The sequence below is a fragment of the Camelina sativa genome, chromosome 15 (genome assembly GCF_000633955.1).
Source record: "Camelina sativa cultivar DH55 chromosome 15, Cs, whole genome shotgun sequence".
NCBI classification, from domain to species: domain Eukaryota; kingdom Viridiplantae; phylum Streptophyta; class Magnoliopsida; order Brassicales; family Brassicaceae; genus Camelina; species Camelina sativa.
The window spans coordinates 9,403,482-9,429,263 of NC_025699.1; the positions used below are offsets into that span (position 1 = coordinate 9,403,482).

The 25,782-nt window shown below is 35.2% G+C and overlaps 6 protein-coding genes and 1 long non-coding RNA gene across 10 annotated transcripts; 3 read left to right on the forward strand and 4 right to left on the reverse strand.

Annotated features, from left to right (window-relative positions):
• On the reverse strand, positions 179–1,726 carry LOC104746187. 2 transcript variants are annotated; one of them, XR_760835.2, is made up of 4 exons: positions 1,434–1,726; positions 1,126–1,214; positions 760–824; positions 179–531 (listed from the first exon to the last, which is right to left on the reverse strand). It is a non-coding gene; the product is annotated as an uncharacterized LOC104746187 (long non-coding RNA). The 2 variants fall into 2 exon arrangements; XR_760834.2 differs by having other exon boundaries at positions 1,126–1,726.
• On the forward strand, positions 5,925–7,497 carry LOC104746188 (probable lipid phosphate phosphatase 4). Its single transcript, XM_019236990.1, has 6 exons — positions 5,925–6,153; positions 6,274–6,361; positions 6,537–6,646; positions 6,770–6,863; positions 6,966–7,214; positions 7,325–7,497. Exons 1-6 carry the CDS (start codon positions 5,938–5,940, stop codon positions 7,495–7,497), a joined length of 930 nt encoding a protein of 309 aa, XP_019092535.1. The 5' UTR covers positions 5,925–5,937.
• LOC104746190 lies at positions 8,948–13,743 on the forward strand. 3 transcript variants are annotated; one of them, XM_010467608.2, is made up of 3 exons: positions 8,948–10,225; positions 10,737–11,284; positions 13,194–13,743. In XM_010467608.2, exons 1-3 carry the CDS (start codon positions 9,003–9,005, stop codon positions 13,484–13,486), a joined length of 2,064 nt encoding a protein of 687 aa, XP_010465910.1. In that variant the 5' UTR covers positions 8,948–9,002; the 3' UTR covers positions 13,487–13,743. The 3 variants fall into 3 exon arrangements, with proteins under 3 accessions (XP_010465910.1, XP_010465911.1, XP_010465909.1); XM_010467609.2 differs by lacking the exon at positions 13,194–13,743 and adding an exon at positions 11,330–11,834; XM_010467607.2 differs by lacking the exon at positions 13,194–13,743 and having other exon boundaries at positions 10,737–11,834.
• LOC104746189 lies at positions 14,659–16,978 on the forward strand. Its single transcript, XM_010467605.2, has 4 exons — positions 14,659–15,001; positions 15,234–15,635; positions 15,949–16,363; positions 16,445–16,978. Exons 1-4 carry the CDS (start codon positions 14,749–14,751, stop codon positions 16,644–16,646), a joined length of 1,272 nt encoding a protein of 423 aa, XP_010465907.1. The 5' UTR covers positions 14,659–14,748; the 3' UTR covers positions 16,647–16,978.
• LOC104746191 lies at positions 18,218–18,868 on the reverse strand. Its single transcript, XM_010467610.1, has one exon. It carries the CDS (start codon positions 18,857–18,859, stop codon positions 18,647–18,649), a length of 213 nt encoding a protein of 70 aa, XP_010465912.1. The 5' UTR covers positions 18,860–18,868; the 3' UTR covers positions 18,218–18,646.
• On the reverse strand, positions 21,784–24,136 carry LOC104746192 (cytochrome P450 71B2-like). The gene is made up of 2 exons (XM_010467611.2): positions 23,157–24,136; positions 21,784–22,622 (listed from the first exon to the last, which is right to left on the reverse strand). The coding sequence occupies exons 1-2, from the start codon at positions 24,063–24,065 to the stop codon at positions 22,008–22,010; spliced, it is 1,524 nt and encodes a 507-aa protein (XP_010465913.1). The 5' UTR covers positions 24,066–24,136; the 3' UTR covers positions 21,784–22,007.
• On the reverse strand, positions 24,531–25,712 carry LOC104746193 (reticulon-like protein B9). The gene is made up of 5 exons (XM_010467612.2): positions 25,547–25,712; positions 25,265–25,445; positions 25,038–25,179; positions 24,867–24,936; positions 24,531–24,767 (listed from the first exon to the last, which is right to left on the reverse strand). The coding sequence occupies exons 1-5, from the start codon at positions 25,656–25,658 to the stop codon at positions 24,598–24,600; spliced, it is 675 nt and encodes a 224-aa protein (XP_010465914.1). The 5' UTR covers positions 25,659–25,712; the 3' UTR covers positions 24,531–24,597.

Here is a 25,782-nt window from a genome sequence, read left to right on the forward strand (position 1 = left end):
AATCCTCTCAAATCCTCCAAAATCCCTACAACTTATTAAAATCCAAATCCACAAACTGTTTTGAATAACAGTGGATTTTAAAGTAGATTTTAAAATCATCATTTCAATAACAGTGGATTTCAAGAGACTTTTTAAAATTCATGATTGAATAACATAGGATTTGTAACTTTTACACAAATCACTTAAAATGTCAAGTTGAATACACCCCCCTTAGACTATTAGCAGGCCTCCTTAGTTTTTACAAGTTTTGTTCTTGTTTTGTTTCCAGGATCTGAATAAAGTCCATAGAGACTAAAACTTAACTAATGCTCAACCCTTACACAACTAGAGAAACATAGGCTCTCAGTGCACATAACAATTGATAACTCTATTGATGAAACCTTATACTATGGACAAGAATTCCAACTCTTCTTCTAATGCCAAGAGAAATTCCAAGGCCGTGGGAAATGAGCCAACATGATTGATTCTGAAAACGAGTCAACAGCTAGGTTCTGAGAACATAGCTGATGCGGAAAGGGAGGACATCTTGGCCTGACAGATAAAAAAAGAAGTCGAGGTATCTGAGCTTTTTGTATCTCGGGCAGATTATGCAACCAAAAAAAAATATCTATATATATATATATACAAGTGAGAAAACTGTGAAGTTGAAAATTATTGTATGTCACACTAGAGACCGTAAACAAAACATTGTTCCTCCGGAATATATCTACCACTATGAAGAGTGTATTGAGTGGCCTCATTGAAGTCGTTTTTTTTTACCTTGTAGGTGCTGCTTGCTCTTGAATGCCCTGAACGACTAGGGAGACAAATTTGCCATTGCCTCACTACTTGCGTTTTCATGTTGCAAATGATTAGTACATTATAAGTTATAACATAAAAACACAAATAAATAATCGAGATAATAGTAGTCTACTATAGTCTATGTAAATATTTCAATCTTCTTCTTCACCGAAAAGTAACGGTTTGGTTTTTGACCACTCAGGTATAACCATATATTATATGTAAATTGTAACCTCTTGCTTTGAAAGAAGAAAACTCCATGATTTTTCCTTATATTTTGTTCTTCTTCGACTTTATGCGTTGTATCCAATTTAAAAACTTCTACTCTATTTTCATCCATCTAACCTCTTAAGAAGACCTGGTTAAGACCATCATGTTTGACAGCGCCATCGTGTTTGTTGTTGTTTCCATGTCACCGAAGCTTCTTGAAACTCCTGCCAAACGAATTAAAGGAAGTATAAGAAAATTTAGTTGTAAGAAAATTTCACAATGCAATGTACTGTTGGAAATAATGATGAAACTATTTGAATCTCAAAAACAAACTGCATTAGACAATTAAGTATTGGAAATGTTATATATTACAACATTGGTTATAACACCACGACATGACATATGGCAACAAATTAAGTAAATGTTCACTAAACATAAATCACCTATGTGATATGTACCCATATGTAGTATTATGCATAAATGTGAATGTGTGCATATATAGGTAAGAGAGAAGAAGAAATAAAGGTGGTGACAGAAGTATAGAGAGCACAAAAGATAAGATGCAGGCTCTTTCTCTCCCTCTCCCTCTCTTTCTCTCTTTCTTTCTTGAATTTGTTATACATATTTTAACATCCACATGCGGTGTGATGATATATATGTATATGTACTTGCATGTCATCCTTAGTGCTCTCTATCTTCTGTCAACAACCAACATCACTCTCAAACCTATGCGTGATATGCAACATCATATGTATGTATAACTAAATATGTGTAAGCATATATGTATTTATCATATATATATATAAGCATATATATGTGTATGTATATATATAGATTATAGGAAGTGTATGAAGTGACAGAGGGGTATTGGCGAGTAATGTGTAATATATATAGGAGTAAGTTGAGAGAGCTCCTCCTCTCCACAGAAATGTACCAAAACGTTGACTCTTTCTAATCCACGTACATTCCCCTTCACACACACAAAAATATATCCACAGGCCAGAACCCAACATGGCAACATGAATTCTTTAATTAAATATATGAAACCATATGATAAAGTTAGTCTTATTGAAGATTTAAAAAACTAGGAGACTGATTTTTAATCAATAGTCCATATATATGACTTCATTGTTGGGAAATACAATACTTCGTGATGCATGAAGTATATATACATAGTTAAATCCATGAATTATAATATAATTGGTTAAAGTTAATTATGAGTTGTTTCTTTTCTGCTGTACATGTTATATATAAGAAACTTATAATAAACTCAGAATATTTATTAATATTCGGCCTTTTGTAGATGGCACCGAATTCTTCCGTAGAACAATGCCAAAAAAAAACTGGCTAGAAACACGAGCCAATCGATGTGGTAATCATGTGACATATGGAGATGTGGAGGAGATTTTAATTGACGTGAAAGTTTTGATTGGCAATGGCTGGCAAAAATCCTAAACGCACCAACCAACCGTACGTCCTCAATGTGGGAGGGGTGGGTAGGGTACCAACACCATTTTTAACTTCTCACATAAAAACAATAGGACAAAATATGAACCTTTCGAGTGTTTCAACCGACAAAAACCAAAAATAGTAATTTTTTGCCAAATACTTATCGTGACTAGTAGTATTAGAACAAATAAATGACGACCGCACATCGATCGATCTCTAATATATCTTGACCAAAATGGTGATCGTCTCTAATCTCTATAACAATTCTTCTTTTCTTTTCTTTTTGTAATGATCAAATTAGTATATTTCATTTAAGTTTTTTAGAAAGAGTTTTTCGTTATCTGTAAAATAGAATAAGAATGTATTTGAGATATTTTCTTTCGAAAATCAGTACAATTACATGCATGAAAACATATATGATATTTCTATAAATATATCATGTTTTAACTCTTTAGGCGAAAATCTTGGATAACATTTCTTTTCTTTTTAACTAAGAAACTTTGGACCTTTTGAACATATTTTATTTCCTCTAATTTAAAAACCAAAATGTTATAATAATCGTATTCGTGACAGATATATAAATATTGTCGATTATCACTTTCAATGCTTAACTATTAACCAGAACTCGAGTCGAGTGGGGTAACATTGAAGCAACAGTACTCCTCTAACTGGTTGAACTAAACGCACTTGACTTAATTTTACGTAAGGCGATAACCGATAAAAGATGTGGCTCTTTCTTAGTCACAAATTCACAATTAAAACCTAGTTAGTGGTTAGCAAAAAAAAAAGAGAACAAATTTGTTACATATAAATTGACGTAGAGAATCACGCATGAAGAAAGAAAAAAATTAAATTAGTGACAAAGAAAAACTATTAAAAAAAGAAAACCAATTTATACTGCTATTAATTATACAAATCTACTTAGATATATATAACAGGAAGGGTTGGCGAGCGTAAACAGAGTTTTATCAAAGATTGAAGAGGGAAAACGACAGATCACCAAAGTAGGGACTATGACATGAAGAAGGGAATCAACACTTAGTGTTTTGGTTATTCATGGTGTTGTCCTTTTTCTCTTGTAATTTACTTTTCTTTTTCTTCTTCAGTTATTCTTATTTCTTGGGGACTAAAATGTGAAAAAAATCAATACATATCAAATAATAGACATGTCTTACGCAATAATGGACTTGGATAACAGTAAGTGGGGTGAATTTTTCTTTTGGAACTAATATCAGTTTCCCTATTGGAGAAAGAAAGAGAAGAGGTCAAAAAAGGTATCATAACAACTAGATATGGAGGAGGAGGACTTTAAAGAGTGATAGACAATAAAATTAAATAAGTGGGGAAGAGTACTATACTGATGAGATAATCATTAATTGATAATTGAAAATGGAATTTTCATTGCAGAGTGGCACATGTGGTAACAAGAGATTGAAATATTGAGAGAGAGGGAGAGATATAGATCAGTACCACTCTTGAATTAAAGCTGAAACTTGTGTGCCCCATATTCTTCATTACAAAACCATTTATGTCTTATTGTAGTGTAGAGTGTATGTAGAGTAGACCACAAAAATTGAAATTCAGATTTGGTGTACCTTTGAAAATTCTTATCATTATGACTCAAGAGTCTTCGTATCTCTGAATATGTTTTTGTCTTCTTCGATGCTTTTTTTCCCTTTTTCTTTTCACGATAGATATAAAATAGTTGAAGACTATATATGTATCTAGGAAAATAATACAACCACGATTTCACTCACAGTCTTCGCATTACAACCATCTAAAAAGCAATAAGGATGTGGGTGCGTTTCTACTTGTACCCCTACTTAAAACTAGTCATGAGCACGAGTTAGTCATTTCTATATCTAGCTAGTCCCATCAAATTATATAACTCGTTTCTTTCATATATTTATTAGTTCTCAACTAATTACTCATGCGGAATTTTTATCAAATGTATGGTTGAGGAAGGAAGTGTCTACTCCAGTAATACTAAAATAAATATAATTACTTATTGTAGGTAAGTGGTTACTATTTACATGCAACCGAATTATGAAAAAGTATAATGTAACTAGGATCTGTAACCTTCTTTGCATTAGTACTAATGTCGTATCTTTAATTTGACTTCAACTCTATGTATATGCAAAACAAGGTTTGGGACCTTACGTAATAATCATGTGGTGAATGCTTCGAATCCTCACCCCTACGTTTCCCATTTTTTCCCCTACAAATAATGGGCTTGAAACCCATTCTAAATAGTTGATTTGATGGTGTTTTCGATCTCTTTGTGGCAGTTTAGACAGAGAACCCATTTTATATGCACCTTCGAGTTCATCTCAATTGTTTGGGCTTCCTTAATTAGTCCTAAATTCTCTTTTACGTAACTTATTATCTTCCCAAAATACTTCACATGTGTTAAGTAGTTTGTTACAAATATAGTTGTTTTGAAGGCTGTTCTGCTTGGAGCAGAAGCGAGGATGTTAATTATTTTTTCGTTCAACAATTGTTGATACTGATTGTTTGGCCTTAACGAATAACGACCCTCAGAGCTTTGTTTCCTACTACCACGGTAGATAAGTTTTCTTCATCGGTTGTACTTGTATAATTTGGATGCTATTTTGGTGAGTTCGTGAGAGAGTTCACCTTTTATCCCCAAATATCTATTTATTTGAGCATTGTTGTTGGTTTTAGCTTTAACATTTGTTCGATCGACCAATATGTTGGTTGGTGTCTTCGATTGTTCGGCTCTTTGTGGCCTCCTAGTGGAGGTTAAACGCTCTTATGAGATGAATGAATGATTAGTCGTTTGTTAAAAGAAAAAAAAAAAAACTCATTTCTGTGATAATGAGTGATTAATGTCGGTACGTTAAAATAAATCTTCATTTAGTCAGTTTTTTTATATTTTAATAGCAAACTTATTTTAATTAATGAACACGATAATTTGGAACAAAGGAATGATCTTCATTCAGTCAGTTTTAAATATTCAACCGATAAAACCAAAAAAAAACAAAAACAAAACCTATGTCAATAAAAAACAAAAAAAAATCCAAAGTATCATAACTGTTACGAAAAACCAAAAAAGAAAATAAGTTAATTTTGCGATAAACAAATATTTTCCCATCCCATCCCAGATTGATCATTCCATTCACCGTTTCAAAAAGAAATTAAGGAATTGTTTATAGATTTATGTCAATTGTAACAATTGTAGCAGTAATAGAATATATTAATTAGGGTTTGTTTAATCCTCGACCTGCGACCGATTGATCTCGCGTTTCACCCATCAGGTATCATTTTTATCCCAAAATCTTTCTGTCTAATTGTTAATGCATATAGACATGTTTGTATGATGAATATTGTTTTTTTTTTTTTTTTTTTTTTTTTTAACAAATCGTTGCGTTGATTTATGATTACGAACACAAAGACGAAACAAACCATGGGTAAAAAAAAATAGATGTAATTACAATGAAACTGTTGGTTCAGGTTAATTTGATGAGAGCCTGAGAGATGGCTAAGATAATGCTTGGTGCTCACTCTGTGAAGAGCCATGGATGGAAGGTGGCTCGAGAACATCTTTGTGACTGGCTTATTCTCGTAGTCCTCGGTCTCATTGACATTGTTCTCAATGTTATCGAACCTTTTCATCGCTACATTGGACCAGACATGTTAACTGATCTCACTTTCCCATTTAATGAAGACACCATCCCTATGTGGGCTGTCCCGGTAAGTAAACCTGTTTACCAAGAAACGTATACCTTGATCATTGTGCCTGACATCACAAGGAAATATTGCAATTGTCGCTGATTAATGATTTATATGTATGGTGTATGTGTGCGTGTGTAGATTATTTGTATATTGGTTCCTATGTGCATCTTCATAGTGTACTATTTCTTTCGAAGAGATGTGTATGATCTTCATCACGCCATTCTCGGTGAGTTAATTTCTAATCCTGTCCATCCTCAGATGTACTACTTCCTTCATTACTTGAACTTTGAACCGGCCGTAATGGTGAAATCCATACGATTATATATATATATATATATATATATATATATATATATATATTGATTAGCGTGATGATAAGAATATTTGTGAATTGCGTATAGGTATCGGATTCTCATGTCTTGTGACTGGAGTCACCACTGATTCCATCAAAGACGCGGTCGGTAGGCCAAGACCAAACTTCTTTTACCGATGTTTCCCCAATGGTAAACCGGTATGTACATTTCTATGGATCCATCTCATCAGTTCAATTAAATCAACGATTAAGTTCCCGGTTTAAGTTAGTTTATCATGAGGGAATTGTTTCTTATTTTGTGCAAATCTGAAAGAAATGCAGAAATTTCACCCGGATACTAAGGATGTTGTGTGTCATGGAGTTAAAAAGATAATCAAAGAAGGTTACAAGAGTTTCCCTAGTGGTCACACTTCGTGTAAGTTCTTCTAATAAAGTTTTAAAAAGACAGGAGTAACATATGAATTGATTCTCGTTTAGTTAAACTGGCTGATTAATTACATGGTATATATACATGCAGGGTCATTCGCCGGTTTAACATTCTTGGCGTGGTACTTATCGGGTAAAATCAAAGTATTTGACAGAAGAGGACACGTGGCGAAGCTATGCCTCGTGTTCTTACCGATACTAGTAGCAATTCTCATCGGAATAACACGCGTCGACGACTATTGGCACCATTGGACAGACGTTTTCGTCGGAGCTATCATCGGACTCGTAGTCGCTTCTTTCTCTTACCTCCACTTCTTTCCTTACCCTTACGACGACAACGGTACGTAAGAAAATTAACTAAAAGAAATGTTACCAAAATCTACCATAACTTATAATTGATTTGTTGTCGATAATAAAGATTAATGAAATGATGTTATGTTATAATAACAGGATGGGCACCACATGCGTATTTTAGAATGTTGGCGGAGAGGAGTACTGGTCGAGCCACCACGACGATGACCCGAAGCAGTTCACAAGGGATGTTGGACAATGACGTCGAGCATGGCGCCTCCACCTCTTCCCCTCACGATCGCCACCGTGAAAGCACTGATTCTGAATTTTGAAATTTCCTCCTCAATGTTAAAATACGTGTAAATTTCTAATTGTATGATTGTTTTTTCAGTAACTAATACATTGTATTGTTACACCAAAACAAAAACTGATGCATTATTCCTTCGTTTAACATGTAAACTTTCATTTGACTTATAGTAGATAATAGATTCATATGTTTCTAGCTAGGTTGAGTGTGCCAATATCTTAACATCAAAACCAAAAATTGTTTCTAGGTTGACATTGTTGTTAACCATGTTTAGAAAAAAGTTTGGTTTGGTTCAAATTGGTTTACTTGTGTTCCTAAATTTCCTCTCTCGGGTTCTGGTTTCAACTTTGCATCCCCATTGGATCCGTGTCAATTAAGCAAAGTGACTCTTTGTTCTAAGTTTTTAATATTTTCAAGGCGATTTTGTATGATTTTCTGACCAATCAAAGGTACATACATAGTTAAAATGTCTATAGTATGAGCTCCCCACTTTTTGAAAAATATGAATAAAATAAAAGAAAGATCTTATGAGAAGAGTCATAATGTTTCAATGTCCATGATTGTGGCAACTGGTGGTGGTGGTAATGTTGATAACCTCTTTTCTAACAAGTTTCAACAGTTACGTCGACGGGAAAACTTAGGGAAACGAACGTGTAACGTCCGGTTGAAGTAAACCGGACACGGTAACCGAAATTTATCCACATGGGTTTTGGTTTGATTTTCCCATAAGGTCCAGATTCATCCACCTTCTTCGGGATCCACTTCATTCATCTGAGCTCAGTTTTTTCTCATTTTTGTTGATCTGTGAACCAGCTTGTTAAACAAATTGCATCGAAGCTGTAATGTTGGAACTCGTAAAAGAATTTTAACCATTGTCAAAGGACACAAAAATAATTATATAATTACTAAACATTCTACAGCAAATAAAATAATAACACACTTCTACGTACACAGCTTTCTAAACACACAAACATCAACATCATTTCTGATACATACATGTACATATCGTATTGTTTTATTAGATGTACAATACTTTTTCTTTATTAACAGATCTAAAGACAAAACTTCAGATCTTTTTATAATAAAAAAAAACAGAGAAACCAATCTTAAAATTTTAGAAGAAAAAAAAAACTTTAATTTAGATACGCGCAAACCAGCTTTTAGAGGTACTTTTTTTGTTGTCATTACATTACGTTAATTAAATATACGAAGTTGACTGTACCAATTTGTATAGTTTATGTACATATAAATTACCTGGCGACGAGTAATTTCTCCAGCAGTCCAGCTCATTCTGCAGAGAATCTAACATTTTATTTTATTTATTTATTATAATGTAAATATACAATTTATTTATGTTAATTGTTAAAATCGTTTTTTGGCAAAAATAAAATAAAAATCATATCATATAATTCATATAATACACACTGGTTATGTTTACGATTAATAAAGGGGGATTAGTTTCGAGTAATCAATCAATATATATATAAATCAATCCAAACTAACCAATCCCCCGTCATTATCGTCGAACCCATGGAGACCCCACTCCCTTCTTTATCGCAGCAACTAACCCCAAATCCTACTTCCGCCGCCGCCGCCGTCTCTTCCGCTATTCCGGCGGCAGTCAAAAACGTTACCGTTCAACAACCGATCGATGGATCTCCCCGTGCCGTCCCTGTTGATACCGGTGGTAATCCGGAGCCGCTTGCGGCTGTTCCCGGCGCTAAGCTTCGTCTTATGTGCAGCTTCGGCGGCCACATCATGCCTCGTCCGCACGACAAATCGTTGACGTACTCCGGCGGCGAGACTCGTCTTGTTGTTGTTGATCGACGCGCGTCACTGTCTTCGCTCCGATCTCGTTTATCTAGTATGCTTCTCAACGGCCGCTCCTTCACGCTTAAGTACCAGCTCCCTAGCGAAGATCTCGATTCACTCGTCACCATCACTACCGATGAAGATCTGGAGAATATGATCGAGGAGTACGATCGCGTGACTTCTTCAGCGACGGTGACTGCTACGCAACGGATCCGGTTGTTTCTTTTCGCTAACAAGCTCGAGACCGCCGCCACCATGGGATCTCTGCTTGACGGCGCGAAATCTGACACGTGGTTCGTCGATGCTCTCAATCAATCCGGTTTGCTTCCTCGAGGTTTGTCAGATTCCGCCGCTGTGAATAACACCTTGGTGAATCTCGATGAGGCTAGCGGCGGAGACGCCGAGATCCAAAACCTAGAAACTAATTCTGGCGGCGAGAACAATAAACGAGGGGATTTGTTGGCTCCTAACGGTGTGATTTCGCATCAGGAGATGCATATGAGCTCGATGCCTGACTCGCCGATGATGGAAGCTGCTGGTTCTTCGATAGAATCATCATCGTCTTCTCCTTCTACTTCCAATTTGCCACCGATTCGCGTTAGAGTCAGTGAAGACCAGAGGATTGAGGAACAATTGGCACAGATGACCTTCTCAAACATGCAGACTCAGAGGCAATTTGATGATGGAGTTAGCTTGATGACAAATCGGCCAATGATGGTTCCGTCTGGTGGTGCAATGACTGATGGTTCAGTGGCGTATAACAACGCACCTAGTGATATTGCTGCTGCTGCAAGCAATGGCCAGGTTTCACCGCATGACGATCGATCCGATTCAGGTGTATCAGCTGGCTACAGAAAGCCACCTTTGCCGATGCAGCCAGTAACGATCCCACCGAGAACTATCGGAGGGTATGGTTTGACATCCCCTGATTCAGTTGCAAGGTACTTTCATCTTCTACTGCCACTTATTCATTGACTCATACATACACATTGTTTACTGAAAGGAATCTCTCTTGCTATTTAGATAGATGATTGCTCTTGGTAATTTCATATCTCAACTTTTTGGTTTCTCCATCTCTTTTTTTTTTTTCAGCTTGCCGTTGATTTGTGATTGTCTTTATACTGTTTCTGTTCTATCATCTTTACATGTTTGTTTTGGGTTTACACCTAGGCTAAGTAGCTAAAAGAGATAGATAGAACACTGGTTTCAAGTATGGTTTATGAATTGACAATGGAGAAATCATCTTAAGCTGTGTCAAATCCGAATAATATTTGATGATCTTTCTTTCACAGTATACATTCAGAGATTCTATCAATTTGTAGTACTAGCCGTTTGTGTGGAAATTGACATACACACACTCATTGAACCATGGCATTACAAGTGATGTTAGCTTTGTTTTATGACTCTGATAGTTCTAAATGCTGATGTCTCCTTTTTTTTTTATACATACAGTGATACTAGCATTTCTTCTGCTACTTCATTTTCGAAGCCAATGTACTACCAAGACCAACATCCAGCTCTGCCAAAAGCTCCTCCAGTGACACAACCTGAAACTACCTTGGTCCAAAGCTCCCATGTCTTACCTCAGACTGAAACTACTTCACCCCACACCACCTCCCATATCCAATCTCAGCCAGGTACGTACACAACCATGGATCAACAACAACACCAACCTCCGGCTCAACAACCTTACTTACATCAAGGCGTTCAGTACCTCCCTCACCCATCTCAATACTTCCCAGTTTACTCTCATCAGCAACAACAAAACTACCCGGTTTACGTAATGTCTGTCCCGCAATCTCAGCAGTATGTCCCTGCAGGAACTCCCCCGCTGTACCCGATCTCAAAACCCGCCACAAACTCGAGACCTGAAGCTGCCCAAAACGTTTACCGTGCTGCTCCCACTCAGGTTCTTCAGCTTCAGCAGCAGCATCAATACATGGGTTACACTGGAGTTCCTCAACATACTACAAACGCAAACGCCAGTTACGGTACTGGAGTTCCTCTACATGCCACAAACGCAAACGCCAATTACAGTATTGGAGCTCCTCCTCAACATAGCACAAACGTAAACACCAATTACGGTGGCGCCTACGAATACACAAACCCTCCAAACGAGACAGTGTATTACCCACAGCCTCCTGCTGCCAACACTGCTATTCCATTAGCATCTCCCTACCAAAGCATGACACCAGCTGCAGCGGCAGCCGCTCTAGCTGATATGTCCAAGCAGATGGCTCTTGACGGCGGCAAACAGCAACAACAACATATGGCTGCATCTCAGCCGCTATAAAAAGCTGGAATTTTGGTGATAAACGCGCAAAGTGTGACCGTATAGCTATTTACACGGCGCGCACTGGTCTTTTCGTTTATGACATGTAACGTCGTGTTACATCTCGTTAGATATACATAGGCTTTGCTATATCGTTTTCTAAAGTTCTTATCTTAGTTACTACTTATCTCTATCTTGTTTTTCTATATTTGGAAAATAAAAATTGTTTGGATGATTTTTCTATAAGTATTTATACAAGTTATTCTGATTCTCTGCTACTTCAAATGGAGTAGATGCTGCACCATGATCATCATTCAACTCCAAGAAACCCTGCATTATCACAGTATGTAATAAGATGGTCAAAGGTGTGTGTGTGCGTACCGTAAAATATTGTCAAAGGACAAATTGAAAACATACAGTATGAAAGTCCTGTTAAAGATCCTAGATCATTATCTAATTCTGTGATCATCCGTTTAAGCTCGGAGTCATGTTAATACAATACGTTTCAGAGACTAATCTGAAATGCGTTTGGTGCATAGTCGAAAATGTTCTCACCGATTGTAACCCTTGTCTAGAACCAAAAGCTTTCTTCCCCATGTGCTTGGAGATGCTTGAGAGAAAGAGACCCGATATGAAAACCATGTGCTTGGAGATGCTTGAGAGAAAGAGACCCGATATGAAAAAAAAAGAACACTGTAAAATTGTGAACAAGTTGAGAACTTTACACTAAAAAATACTTTGGGAAATAAAAATTGTCTGGAAAGTTTTTCTAAGTACAATAATTGGGCGTAGTAAAATGAAGAATTGTGGTTTAGATCACATTATAGTTTTGAAATTGTCTTTGACTCGAAGATTATATAAAAACCAAAACCATCCAATATATGTATAGGACTATTCTTCAAACCTGACAAAGAAATGAATTAAGAAACAATTGGTCTTCAAACAATGCTAGTGTATACATTATTTGTAAATTTCATATATATATATATACTTTTTTTTTTTGTTCAAGCACATAAACTTGCCAAATTACTATGTCGATTTTATTTTCAATTGAACGAATGTCAAATTCATAAACTGTCACTACAAATTGAAAAAAAAATAAAAATAGAGTGTGAGTTTAAAAGAGAAAATAAAACCATGTTTTGTTGGGTTAAGATTAAAAAGTGAAACGAGCTTAGTTAGAAAAACAAAGCCAGACTATAAAATTTGTTAACAGCGTTAAAATAAGCTTCTCTGCTACTTGGGGTTACGAATCCTAAAACCCTAAATCTCCGATCCACGCCATGAGAGGCGCTCTCTTCAGAAATGCCTCTCTCTGCGCTCGCAGAATCATCCTTTCTCCTCGGATACCCCATCAACGCTCCACCTACGTTCCCTTCCTCGCTCCAATCGCCGCTCCGGCTCCTTTCAAATTCAGATTTTTCTCCTCCGAATCCGACTCGCCCGGCGAGAACAACTCGACTAATCCTCCTGAGTCTTCTCCCGTAGATTCATCCGATAAGAAAGATCTAGTTGTCGAGGATGTTAGCACCAAAGGTAAAAAACACTCTATCCTCTGTTCAATCTGTGTGGTTGACCTCAAAGGTTGAAATGGTGATTCATTATAGTATTATTAGTTGAANGTTACGGTACTGGAGTTCCTCTACATGCCACAAACGCAAACGCCAATTACAGTATTGGAGCTCCTCCTCAACATAGCACAAACGTAAACACCAATTACGGTGGCGCCTACGAATACACAAACCCTCCAAACGAGACAGTGTATTACCCACAGCCTCCTGCTGCCAACACTGCTATTCCATTAGCATCTCCCTACCAAAGCATGACACCAGCTGCAGCGGCAGCCGCTCTAGCTGATATGTCCAAGCAGATGGCTCTTGACGGCGGCAAACAGCAACAACAACATATGGCTGCATCTCAGCCGCTATAAAAAGCTGGAATTTTGGTGATAAACGCGCAAAGTGTGACCGTATAGCTATTTACACGGCGCGCACTGGTCTTTTCGTTTATGACATGTAACGTCGTGTTACATCTCGTTAGATATACATAGGCTTTGCTATATCGTTTTCTAAAGTTCTTATCTTAGTTACTACTTATCTCTATCTTGTTTTTCTATATTTGGAAAATAAAAATTGTTTGGATGATTTTTCTATAAGTATTTATACAAGTTATTCTGATTCTCTGCTACTTCAAATGGAGTAGATGCTGCACCATGATCATCATTCAACTCCAAGAAACCCTGCATTATCACAGTATGTAATAAGATGGTCAAAGGTGTGTGTGTGCGTACCGTAAAATATTGTCAAAGGACAAATTGAAAACATACAGTATGAAAGTCCTGTTAAAGATCCTAGATCATTATCTAATTCTGTGATCATCCGTTTAAGCTCGGAGTCATGTTAATACAATACGTTTCAGAGACTAATCTGAAATGCGTTTGGTGCATAGTCGAAAATGTTCTCACCGATTGTAACCCTTGTCTAGAACCAAAAGCTTTCTTCCCCATGTGCTTGGAGATGCTTGAGAGAAAGAGACCCGATATGAAAACCATGTGCTTGGAGATGCTTGAGAGAAAGAGACCCGATATGAAAAAAAAAGAACACTGTAAAATTGTGAACAAGTTGAGAACTTTACACTAAAAAATACTTTGGGAAATAAAAATTGTCTGGAAAGTTTTTCTAAGTACAATAATTGGGCGTAGTAAAATGAAGAATTGTGGTTTAGATCACATTATAGTTTTGAAATTGTCTTTGACTCGAAGATTATATAAAAACCAAAACCATCCAATATATGTATAGGACTATTCTTCAAACCTGACAAAGAAATGAATTAAGAAACAATTGGTCTTCAAACAATGCTAGTGTATACATTATTTGTAAATTTCATATATATATATATACTTTTTTTTTTTGTTCAAGCACATAAACTTGCCAAATTACTATGTCGATTTTATTTTCAATTGAACGAATGTCAAATTCATAAACTGTCACTACAAATTGAAAAAAAAATAAAAATAGAGTGTGAGTTTAAAAGAGAAAATAAAACCATGTTTTGTTGGGTTAAGATTAAAAAGTGAAACGAGCTTAGTTAGAAAAACAAAGCCAGACTATAAAATTTGTTAACAGCGTTAAAATAAGCTTCTCTGCTACTTGGGGTTACGAATCCTAAAACCCTAAATCTCCGATCCACGCCATGAGAGGCGCTCTCTTCAGAAATGCCTCTCTCTGCGCTCGCAGAATCATCCTTTCTCCTCGGATACCCCATCAACGCTCCACCTACGTTCCCTTCCTCGCTCCAATCGCCGCTCCGGCTCCTTTCAAATTCAGATTTTTCTCCTCCGAATCCGACTCGCCCGGCGAGAACAACTCGACTAATCCTCCTGAGTCTTCTCCCGTAGATTCATCCGATAAGAAAGATCTAGTTGTCGAGGATGTTAGCACCAAAGGTAAAAAACACTCTATCCTCTGTTCAATCTGTGTGGTTGACCTCAAAGGTTGAAATGGTGATTCATTATAGTATTATTAGTTGAAATTGGATTGGTTTGATTCTCATCTCGCCATTGCTGGATTGAATCTAATATTTGGAGTTTTCTTATTATTGTTTTCTGATGAACTAGTAGAATTGAGTTTATGTTGGTTTTAAGTAACTTCATGTATTGGTTTGGTTTGTGTTATCAGAGTTTAAAGCCCGTATAGAGAAGTATTTCAATGAGGGTGATGAAGATGCGTTGCCCGGAGTTATTGAAGCACTTCTGCAGAGAAGACTTGCTGACAAACACGCAGAGACTGATGATGAGTTGTTAGAAAAAATCGAGAGTCTACCTTTCAAAGATGATGTGAAGGATGAAGATTTTGAATCTGATTTCGAGGAAGCACATTCGACTGACGACGAACTCGAAGATTTGTACAACTCTCCCGAGTATGTAGCGGAGAAGATGAGGAAGAATGAGTTTTTCAACATGGACGATAAGAAGTGGGATGACATGATTAGAGAAGGGATTCAACATGGTTGTCTTACTGATACTAAGGAATGCGAGGAGATTCTTGAGGATATGCTCAAATGGGACCAGCTTCTTCCTGGTATTTTTGCTGTTTTACTTTCATATTCTCGTTCATCCGCTCACATTCTTCAGAGATTATGCTAATTAGTAGAGTGATGTGCGTCTATAGCCAAAGACACTCTCCTAGTGGAACTTAGCTTTTGTAGTTAACCTTTCTATTTGGATTTTGCTGGTTGGAGTACCATTCTTTTTGAACTCTTTGAAGGTAATGTACAATGGTAGATTTGTTGCTTGTCGTATCAGTAGGGTCGTTTAGCAAACATATTGGTTTTTGTTCTTGTGTTGCGTATGTATGAACATTGGGAACATTCTCTAACTGTATTTTCATTTAGATGAATTGAAGAAAAAAGTTGAAGTAAAGTTTAATGAGCTCGGGGATATGTGTGAAAGAGGTGAGCTTGAGCCCGAAGCAGCTTATGAGCTTTTTAAGGAATTCGAAGATGAGATGGTAGTTCAGTATGGAGATCAAATGGAAGCTGAGGGTCCTCCCCAATTTGGTGAAACGGATGCTTCCGATAGGAATACCGACTTGGATGATCCTCCCGGTAAAGGCCCAATCCTCAGGTGGCAATCGAGGATAGTTTTTGCTCCTGGAGGCGATGCATGGCATCCAAAGAACAGGAAAGTTAAAATGTCTGTTACAGTGAAAGAGCTCGGGCTTTCAAAGCATCAGGCTCGAAGGCTAAGGGAACTTGTGGGGAAAAGATACCATTCGGGAAAAGACGAGCTTACAATCACCAGTGAGAGGTATATAACTATAAATCTTAAGCTTTTTTTTTTTCACGAGACAAGAATGTTGGATCATGAAATGTTTTTGTCCTGTCACAGATTTGAACACCGAGAGGAAAATAGGAAAGACTGCTTGAGAACTCTTTACGGTTTGATAGAGGAATCTGCGAAAGCGAACAAGATTGCTGAGGACATAAGAACATCATATGTAAAACAGAGACTCCAAGCCAATCCAGCTTTCATGCAGAAACTACAAGCGAAGATGATAAGGTCTAAAGAATCAGTTGCCATCAACGCCTGAAAAAACCTTTTCCCGTTGAGCTCCTTTCTTCTTGTCTCACCAAATAATCTATAGGATCGTCTTTTTTTTGGCAATCAATTGATCCGGTACGGGTTTAGGATCCATGAAGAATCTTTGATGGTAGCTCCTATTTTAGTTTATCTCATGAAGACATGAACCGTGGCTGTGTGCTGTTGGTGTCGATTAGGAGCCCATGAGACTTGGTCAATGCTTTCTTAGAATTATGAATCTCTTCGAAGATTAAAGGTTTCAATATGGGATTTGGATATGCTTACATTGGTTAAGAATGAAAATGACTCAAGAAAAAAATAAATTTTAGTATAATTTTTGTTTGGGGTTTTTCATTATATGTTTATTCTGAATTGTTAATTGTCAGTTCATCAAACTCACAGTCTATAGTGCCTTGGCCATCAAATTAACTGTTAAACTGAAGATGGAATTGGAAAGAAATAGTATTTCTTTTTCTTTATATACAAGAACTACATAACGATAATACGAAAGTAAAATGGTCCATTGTTGTGTTTTTTTTTTCCCAACGAAGACGAAAGAAATCTCTCAACCTCCGCCACAACCACCGCAACCGGCCCCACAACCTCCGCCACCGGTAGTGTTTGCCGAGTTGGGTTTTTTGTTTTTGAAAAAGGTGTTTTCGGAATTGGATTTGTTCTTGGAAACTCCATCGGCGCAAGAGAATAACATAGCCGAGAGGACACAACAGCCGATCAGAGCCAAGAACACAACATGAAACAGATAGCTAGCATCGAAATGTGTTGTTGTTGTAGCCATGTTCATTACATCTTCCAAGTGTCTCACCATCTCTCTTTCTTTTAGGTTAATGTGGATGAGATTAAGTTCTTTAACGTAAAAAGCTTTCCTACTATTTATAGCCGATAAATTCGTATAGTGGCCATTGACTTTTGATAAAATTATTCGTTGATTATACAGATTTACATTTAAATAAAAAGACTGCAAAATACCGAGTCACCCATTTTAGTCTATTATTCCCTTCTAATAAACACATTTGACTGCGTAATTCTGATTTAGATTAGATCCAGTTTATATTATTAGTTGATGCTAATACATAATTCGCATCCAGTTCATTATGATTTATAGTTAAAGATTATGTTTCTTTTAATATATAAAACTTGAAGTTCGAGGCCAGGCTTTTTTATAATTCTATATGTTTATGGTGACTACCCTAAGAAATTTGTAGTTTTTTTTTTTTCATTTTTTCTGTCAATATTGATTGATAAATTACATACATAGTTCGTTTGTCCAAAAAAAAAAACAACAAACAAAAAACATACATAGTTCTAGTTTAGGGTTTTTCAAGGAAATTAAACTTAGTTGAAATTAAAATAAGGATTTTCTGACCATTCTAAGTTCTAAACTAGGGTGAGAATAGACAACTACCGTGATATAATGTATATATTAAATTATATATCAGCTTGATTTGCCTTGTAGGTTTTTTTTTTTAAAAATTTGGTTTGCATTTATAGTGGTTAATATTTTAAGTGATCGTTCATGACACTTGTTTCCAAAATACATAAGAAAAGAGTGTGTTAGATTTTTAGTACATTTTTGAAACTTAATTAGAAAAGAAATACAACTACAAGCGAAGATGACAAGGTCTAAAGAATCATTTGCCATCAGCGCCTGAAAAAACTTTTCCCCTTCAGCACCTTTCTTCTTGGCTCACCAAATAATCATCTACAGGATCGTCTCTTTTTTGGTAATCAATTGATCCGGTACGGGTTTCGGGTCCATGAAGAATCTTTGATGGTAGCTCCTATTTTTTAGTTTATCTCATGAACACATGAACCGTGGTTGTGTGCTGTTGTTGGTGTCGATTAGGAGCCCATGAGACTTAGTCAACGCTTTCTTAGACTTATGAATCTCTTCAAAAGTTAAGGTTTCAATATGGGATTTGGATATGTTTACTCTGGTTTACAATGAAAATAACTACAGAAAAAAAAAAATTTTTAGTATGAATTCAATTGCTACAGTTTTTGTTTGGGGTTTTTCATTAGATGTTTATTCTGTTTTTTTGCCGAAGTGGGTCTGTTGTCGGAAACTCCATCGGCGCAAGAGAATAACATAGCCGAGAGGACACAACAGCCGATCAGAGCCAAGAACACAACATGAAACAAGTAGCTAGCATCGAAATGTGTCGTTGTAGCCATGCTCATTACATCTTCCAAGTGTCTCGCCATCTCTCTTTCTTTAAGTTAATGTGGATGAGGTTAAGTTGTTAACGTCCTACTACTTATAACCGATAAATTCGTACGTAAGGCCATTGACTTATGATAAAATATATTCGTTGATTAATAAGACTTATTTCTTTATAATATATAAAAACCGATATAAAAAAGACTGCAATACCAAGTCACCCATTATAGTTAAAGATTATGTCTCTTTTAATATATATACCAAACTTGAAGTTCGAGGTTAGGCTTATATATACACAAAACTCAAGAAATTTACATTTTTTATTTTTTTGAGCAAACACAAACATAGTTCTAGTTTATGTTTTTTTCGAGGTTGAGCAAACACATACATAGTTCTGGTTTACGTTTTTTCGAGGAAATTTAGTTGAAAATAAAGGTTTTTGACAACTAGGGTGAGAATAGTCAACTATCATAATATAAATGTATAAATCAGCTTGATTTGCCGTGTAGGTTAATTTTTAAAGTGATCGTTCATGACACTTATTAAATCCAAAATACATAAGAAATTTTTTTATTGGACAATAACTTTCGTCAAAAGAATATTGCACTGCTTAATTAATTGTTGTTTGTCATAGGGAGTTTTTACTAAACAATCGAAAAAAAAGAGAAATAAAAAAACTAACGGGTTTGGCATGATGAGCTATATAACGCTCTCTCTTCTATTTCACGTGGACTCCATTTTTCTTGTTTGTACAAATTTGACTAATACAACATCAGTTTTTTTTTTTGTGTGAATACAAAAATCAAATTCTTATCGAAGGACTTTCGATGTAACCCAATGTTCTTCCCCTTTTTCATTTAGCATCTTCTTCTTCAAAACGTGTATTGATCATTGATGCTACGGAAACTTCAAAAAGTGCACTATGCAAAATTTTCAATATATGAAGTGTTTTATTCTTTCTTTCTATTTTATCAGCAATATATATCTCCTATAATATAGATCTTATATATACATCAAACTGCCAACAAAATACCAAATTTTCATTTTTCTACCAAAAGATATCCAACTTTTTCATTTTATAAGTACCTAATCTTCTAACAAAACTTAAAAAAAAAAATATATACTATATACCCCATATTTTTACGTTTTTTTTTTTGTGTGATAAAGACGTAAACAGGATTAACTGGCTAGGTTTGAGCTTCGATTTTTGGGTATAGTTCCCGTTCAGGTTTTTCTGATTTTGTAAAACAATTAAGTTTTGGGTTAGAGTAGTCGATGTCAAAGGAGAGATAGATGTTCAGGAAACTTCAATGTTGAGTTACAACTTGCGGATTTTCTAGGTTAAAACAAAAGTTTATAAACTCATAATCATTATGAACATTGTCATTTCATTGTCTAAATAACAAAATATCTCTTTGACAATTTTGTAGAAAGACTTGTATCTAATTTTAAAGGTTTGGTGTTTTTGGACGATTTTTTTTTTTTTTTTTGTATTTATCCATATATATAGATAAAGAGACAAACGTAGTTTGATATATTCCAACCATGTGATGGTGATATAATATGAGGTGCAACATCTTTTTGCAACGACATACTGATAGTATGTATACCCGCTTTTCACGTTATTTGGTCGATTTTTAGTTTATACTCACCATGGTCACTAAAACTAGACCAAATTCTTAATTGGAAAGAGTTAGCATAAACGAGATCCCTAGGCTTGAACTTGATTCACACCATTTCATTTGATGATCAGATCATAACTTTTTCTTCTACTTTTTTTTTTAATCCATTAATACAAAACCAGTCAAAGATATGTATATATACTAATTTGGGTTTAAATTATATAGGTGACTAGATTATGACCCTGCGGTGTACCGCGGGTTAAGTTTTTGTTTTAATTTTTTTTTTAATGTACTATTTTAATACTAATTTTACTAATATACTCCTTTGTTAATTTTAGTGATTTAATATATAAACTGTGGTATAGCGCACGATAAATTTTGTTTACTACAATCTGAATTAAATCAGTTTGATTCGACATATTTTATAATGGTGTTATTTTTTTTTTGTTCAAATTATATTGGTGCTGTTAAAAGATTAAAATGGGGATTTAACCCGTATTGAAATATCATATTACTGTAATGTCATATAACCCGTCATGTAATATAACTTGTTTGCTAATTATGAAAATTTAATATGTTTAAATATTTATAATTTTAAACTTTTTATTAAGTTTAGATATATCAGGTATAAATTATAAACTTCTTAAAATTTTATAATTTACTATATACAGTAAATTTACTATATATGTATGTTGAACACACACTTTTTATATTAATTGAGTAATATATGTTTGTTTTAAAAAATTGAAATTTCAATATATGCAGGAAAAATACACATTTTTATTAACTTTTTGTATTATATAATGATTCACTACATTTAAAATTTAAAATAAAAAAGAGATGATATAATTTTTTTTTAATCTAGAATAAAATCTTCTAAATATCTATATTAATTATAGAACATTATATATATGGATATTTAAAATATTTTAAGTGTGTTTGGTTATAAGGATAGTAGAGAAGTTAACTAAACTTGTTTGGATATGAATATAAGCATTAAATAATAAAAAAAATTCAAAAAATATTTTTGAGCAAAACTGCTGCAAAAATACTAATATAGATATAATACATACAATAATCATAATATATATATATATATATATATATATGTTAAGTAAAGAATTAATAATTAATTAAGTTTCTTGTTTTTGACAGTTCCTCTTGGAATTTTACTCAAAAGTTACCTAGAGCTAACAAGGGCTATATCACTCACAACTCCTTCCATACATCTCCTATCGGGCTTGATGATGCTGTTTGTTTAACTAGCTACTTCTCATACTCCTTTGTCCATCGTATAAGTTATCACCGAAACATTTCAGAACCAATAAGCAAATTAAATATTATTGTTTCTCAATACATTTGTATTTCATTATTCATTAATTATACATTATTTCTTGAATCTTGATACATTGATATACATATATATATATATATATATATATATATTTCATAGGAAGTCTTAGCTTTTAGAATCGTACACTTTCAATGAAGACTATAAATACACAAAAGAACCGATAGATATATATATACTAACCAGTGGAGAAATGCATCAAACTTTTGTGATGTCTCATCAATGGTGTTGAACAGGCACAAGTTGAAGAGGTAATTTCTTGACAATGGTGAGATTACCAGCTTCTCCCATATCAATGTCGTCTTCACTTATCATTCCTTCAGGCAATCTCCAATCAAAGAAGTAAAGCAAATTCAACAGCACTAGTTCCACGGAAGCAATCGCCAATGGTATCCCAGGACAAATCCTTCTACCAGAACCAAACGGTAAGAGGTCAAAGTGTTGTCCCCTGAAATCTACGCAACTATTAGTAAACCGCTCAGGAATAAAATCTTCAGGATCGGTCCAGCGCTCGGGGTCACGTCCGATCGTCCATACGTTAAGTTGGATTTGCGTTTTTGGAGGAATATCGTAGCCTTGGATCTTGACGTGAGACATTGTTTCTCTTGGGAGCAAAAGAGGAAGTGCTGGGTGCAATCTAAATGTTTCCTTGATTATGAGCTTCAAGTAATCAACTTTGTCAATGTCTTCTTCAGTGATTCTATCCCTTTTGAGCCCGAGGGTGTTTCGGATCTCTTCTTGTGCTTTTTTCATCACTCTAGGGTTTCTAGCAAGCTCTGTCATTGCCCAAATCATGGTTATTGCGCCTGTATCTACCCCCGCCAGAAATACATCCTGAACGTCAAGACATAATTAGTACTTGAACAAATATATTATACATACGTATAGAAATGAAACCAAAGAGGCTCTTCATTTTTTCTAAAAACCAACTTTTTGTGTTTGCATGACAAAATCTACGTTTTTGATGAAATAGAATTATATCTTACAAAATGTATACATGATTTTCCAACCGTTTCGTTTGCCATGTGTGTTTACGTACGGTAGCAAAAAATTTTAATATGTTATTGACCTTATAGTTAAAGGTTTTTGTTTGGAAAACTATACCTACGTACTATATAACACAATAAGGATCAAACGCAAAGTAATTAAGTAATTAACTATGGAGAAGCAAGTGGTTTAGCGCTACTAATTGACGTTTAAAATAAAAACTTTATCACCAAAAAAATCACATATGAAGATCATAGATTCCTAGTTTTTTTTCTCCTTTTAAAAACGGAGACCGTACCACACAGAGTAGTCCTTGTTTTGTTTTTCCTTATATTTGAAAAAAGATAATAGAAATATATGAAGCGAGATTTGAGCTCTTACCATGAGGATTGCCTTGATATTATCAATGTTGAACTTGAAATAATCATTTTTTCCTTGTTTATCCATCATATCCAACAAGAGAGCAACAATATCCGCAGTAGAATCCACTGTTTTTTTACTTCCTGCTAAGTGATCATCAATCACATGTTGGTAAAAAGCATCAAGCTCTTCAAACACTTTGTTTGCCTTCTTGTGTCTTCCAAACAACCAATCTAGGAATCTCCCAATTCTACCAGGTAACAAATCAGAGAAAGTGAAACTACCTAGAACAAACAAGGCATCACTCACAAGTTCTTCTATTCTCTCTTGATCGATTACGAAATCACTCTCGTTGAAGTTCTGTCCCAAGGCTACTCTACAAATGATGCTTGCGGTTAGAGAGAAAAAAGCTTTGCTTAGATCCACAGGAGATTGCTTGGAAGCTGATTGGAACAGTTTCTTTACCATGAAGTCCACTTCTTCCTCTCTGATATTCCTAAATGATTGAACCTTTTTAAGGCTGAAAAGCTCGATAACAGCGAGCTTTCGCATCTCTCGCCAGTACTCGCCGTACTGCGCAAAGCTGATGTCCTTAGAACAGTAGGAGAGTAAATCCGTGGTGACCGTTCTTGGTCGGTTGCAGCATCTAAGGTCATGAGTTTTGAGAACTTCTTCAGCTGCTTCACTTGAGGAGATCACAACCGTTGGAACTAACCCTATGCGAAGAAACAACACAGGTCCGTATTTAATGGAGAGATGATGAAAGCATCGGTGAGGCAATCCTGCGAATTGGTGTAAGTTTCCGATGATGGGAAGACTTGGAGGACCCGGAGGAAGATTCCATTTTGGGTTTTCTCTAATCTTTCTTATGTAAAAGATTAGTGACACAACAAAAGCAAGAAGCAATGATACACAGAGAAAGATAGCCATATCTTTTCTCTTCCTCTGTTTTTCTTGAGAGATGATGATGAGCTTATAGTTTAGTCTTTGTATATAAGATAAGTCAAAGCAGTTGATATTGTAGAAAACCTTCTAAATTAAGTGGTCGAGAGTTGAGACATAAGTCGCTATTTTTGTCGTGACATGCAATATGAATGTACGGTCCAATCGAAATAGAGATTCGTCCATCTTCAATCGTTAGCCGACTTTTTCTTTTTGTGGAATGTGGATTACAAACAAAAACTAGTTTGGATTTTAGTTTGATTTTTCTTTTCTATATTAAGAAAGTATCTGTATACACTATTGTATATATAAATGATGATTTTTAGAAGTGGATACTCTGTTTATTTCCTAGGCTAGATTCACTTCAAATCATTTGATGATCCCTGATCAGATCTTAACTTCTTTTTCTCAGTACGTTAAAAACAAAACCAGTAAAAGATATGTACGTATATATATTAATTTGGGTTAAAATTATATAGTAAATACAGTAATGATAAACAATTATTATAATGAAGAAGAATTAAGTAAGTTTCTTGTTTTTGACAGTTCCTCTTGGGATTTTGCTAAGAACATTCGAGTCGACTTTCCTGTAAAGCCTCCTCATCTTCCTCATCAACTTACCCGCCACTCTATCAACGTCATCCTCGTACATCTCATACATAACCGGCAACGTCTGCATGCTTACGAACCCTGAACAATGCGACGTACGATCATTAATTATATATATTCTTCGTTAGTTAAATAGAAATTCTACAGTAGAATAAAGTTGAGGATAACTTAATTATTTACCTACGAACAGAAGATTCACAAAGTTGAAATATGTCCCGATGATGGATAAGATATAAAGTGAGATCGTTGTCTGAAAATATTGTAAACAAATTTTGAGGAAATATAATTAATACTAATAATTAATCCAAAAGTATACATGTATAAAAATGATTCAAGGAATAGCTTAATTACGAGAAAAAAGAGTGGAGGATCTCTGCCACAAGCAATGTCAAGAAGCTTAGATAGGATTTGGTTGAATCTAATATGGAAGCTTGTTGCTAAATGTCTGAAAGAAGATTCGTCTAGTATCACTTCTGGTATTATTGTCCTTTCCCTGCATTGTGTTATTGATTAGGAAACCTCAAAGATTAAATCGAGAATTCGAAAAGAGTAATCAAAGATAAATATTATAAACATACCAATTGAGAAAATCAGAAACAGTGGACCAGATGAAGAAAAGAAGCATGGAGGTCATGGAAGCATGACAAACTAGGGTTATGAAATTGTATTCAACTACTTCCATTAAGAACCATAAGAGGCTCACTCCTATCACCAACGTTGCAGCTATTTTTGGCTCTCTCCATAACAAAATATCTGCAACTGTTAATCACAAATACTAGCTGTTTAATAATTTTCACATACGACTGAACGGCCAAATACAAAGTTTTATAAAAAAGAGAGAGAGAGATAAAAAAAAATACCTTGACCACCTCCAAATATAGAGTGAATTGATCGTTGACGAGTGAAGAGCTTAGTTGTTTTATGGTACGTTCTTTCGTCTTCAGAATCCGAAGATCCCGAATATATTGGCATGATTATATTGGATGAAAATTTGCTAAGAGAAAGATGAATGCGGTAAGAAAAAGCGACAGTACATGGATTATGTAAAATGGGAAATTGCAAACAAATATAAGAAGAAAGAGAGGTTCTAGACTTG

Bases quoted from the DNA above. Each gene is read 5' to 3' on its own strand.
- LOC104746188 (XM_019236990.1), top strand. From the start codon at position 5,938: ATGGCTAAGATAATGCTTGGTGCTCACTCTGTGAAGAGCCATGGATGG. The intron at 6,154-6,273 runs GTAAGTAAACCT...GTGCGTGTGTAG, and splicing joins TCCCTATGTGGGCTGTCCCG to ATTATTTGTATATTGGTTCC. The intron at 7,215-7,324 runs GTACGTAAGAAA...TTATAATAACAG, and splicing joins TTACCCTTACGACGACAACG to GATGGGCACCACATGCGTAT.
- LOC104746190 (XM_010467608.2), top strand. From the start codon at position 9,003: ATGGAGACCCCACTCCCTTCTTTATCGCAGCAACTAACCCCAAATCCT. The intron at 10,226-10,736 runs GTACTTTCATCT...TTATACATACAG, and splicing joins TCCCCTGATTCAGTTGCAAG to TGATACTAGCATTTCTTCTG. The intron at 11,285-13,193 runs TTCCTCTACATG...ACGGTACTGGAG, and splicing joins CGCCAGTTACGGTACTGGAG to TTCCTCTACATGCCACAAAC.
- LOC104746189 (XM_010467605.2), top strand. From the start codon at position 14,749: ATGAGAGGCGCTCTCTTCAGAAATGCCTCTCTCTGCGCTCGCAGAATC. The intron at 15,002-15,233 runs GTAAAAAACACT...TTGTGTTATCAG, and splicing joins CGAGGATGTTAGCACCAAAG to AGTTTAAAGCCCGTATAGAG. The intron at 15,636-15,948 runs GTATTTTTGCTG...ATTTTCATTTAG, and splicing joins ATGGGACCAGCTTCTTCCTG to ATGAATTGAAGAAAAAAGTT.
- LOC104746191 (XM_010467610.1), bottom strand. From the start codon at position 18,859: ATGGCGAGACACTTGGAAGATGTAATGAGCATGGCTACAACGACACAT.
- LOC104746192 (XM_010467611.2), bottom strand. From the start codon at position 24,065: ATGGCTATCTTTCTCTGTGTATCATTGCTTCTTGCTTTTGTTGTGTCA. The intron at 22,623-23,156 runs GTAAGAGCTCAA...CTTGACGTTCAG, and splicing joins ATATCAAGGCAATCCTCATG to GATGTATTTCTGGCGGGGGT.
- LOC104746193 (XM_010467612.2), bottom strand. From the start codon at position 25,658: ATGCCAATATATTCGGGATCTTCGGATTCTGAAGACGAAAGAACGTAC. The intron at 25,446-25,546 runs GTATTTTTTTTT...TGTGATTAACAG, and splicing joins TATATTTGGAGGTGGTCAAG to TTGCAGATATTTTGTTATGG. The intron at 25,180-25,264 runs GTATGTTTATAA...AACACAATGCAG, and splicing joins GTTTCTGATTTTCTCAATTG to GGAAAGGACAATAATACCAG.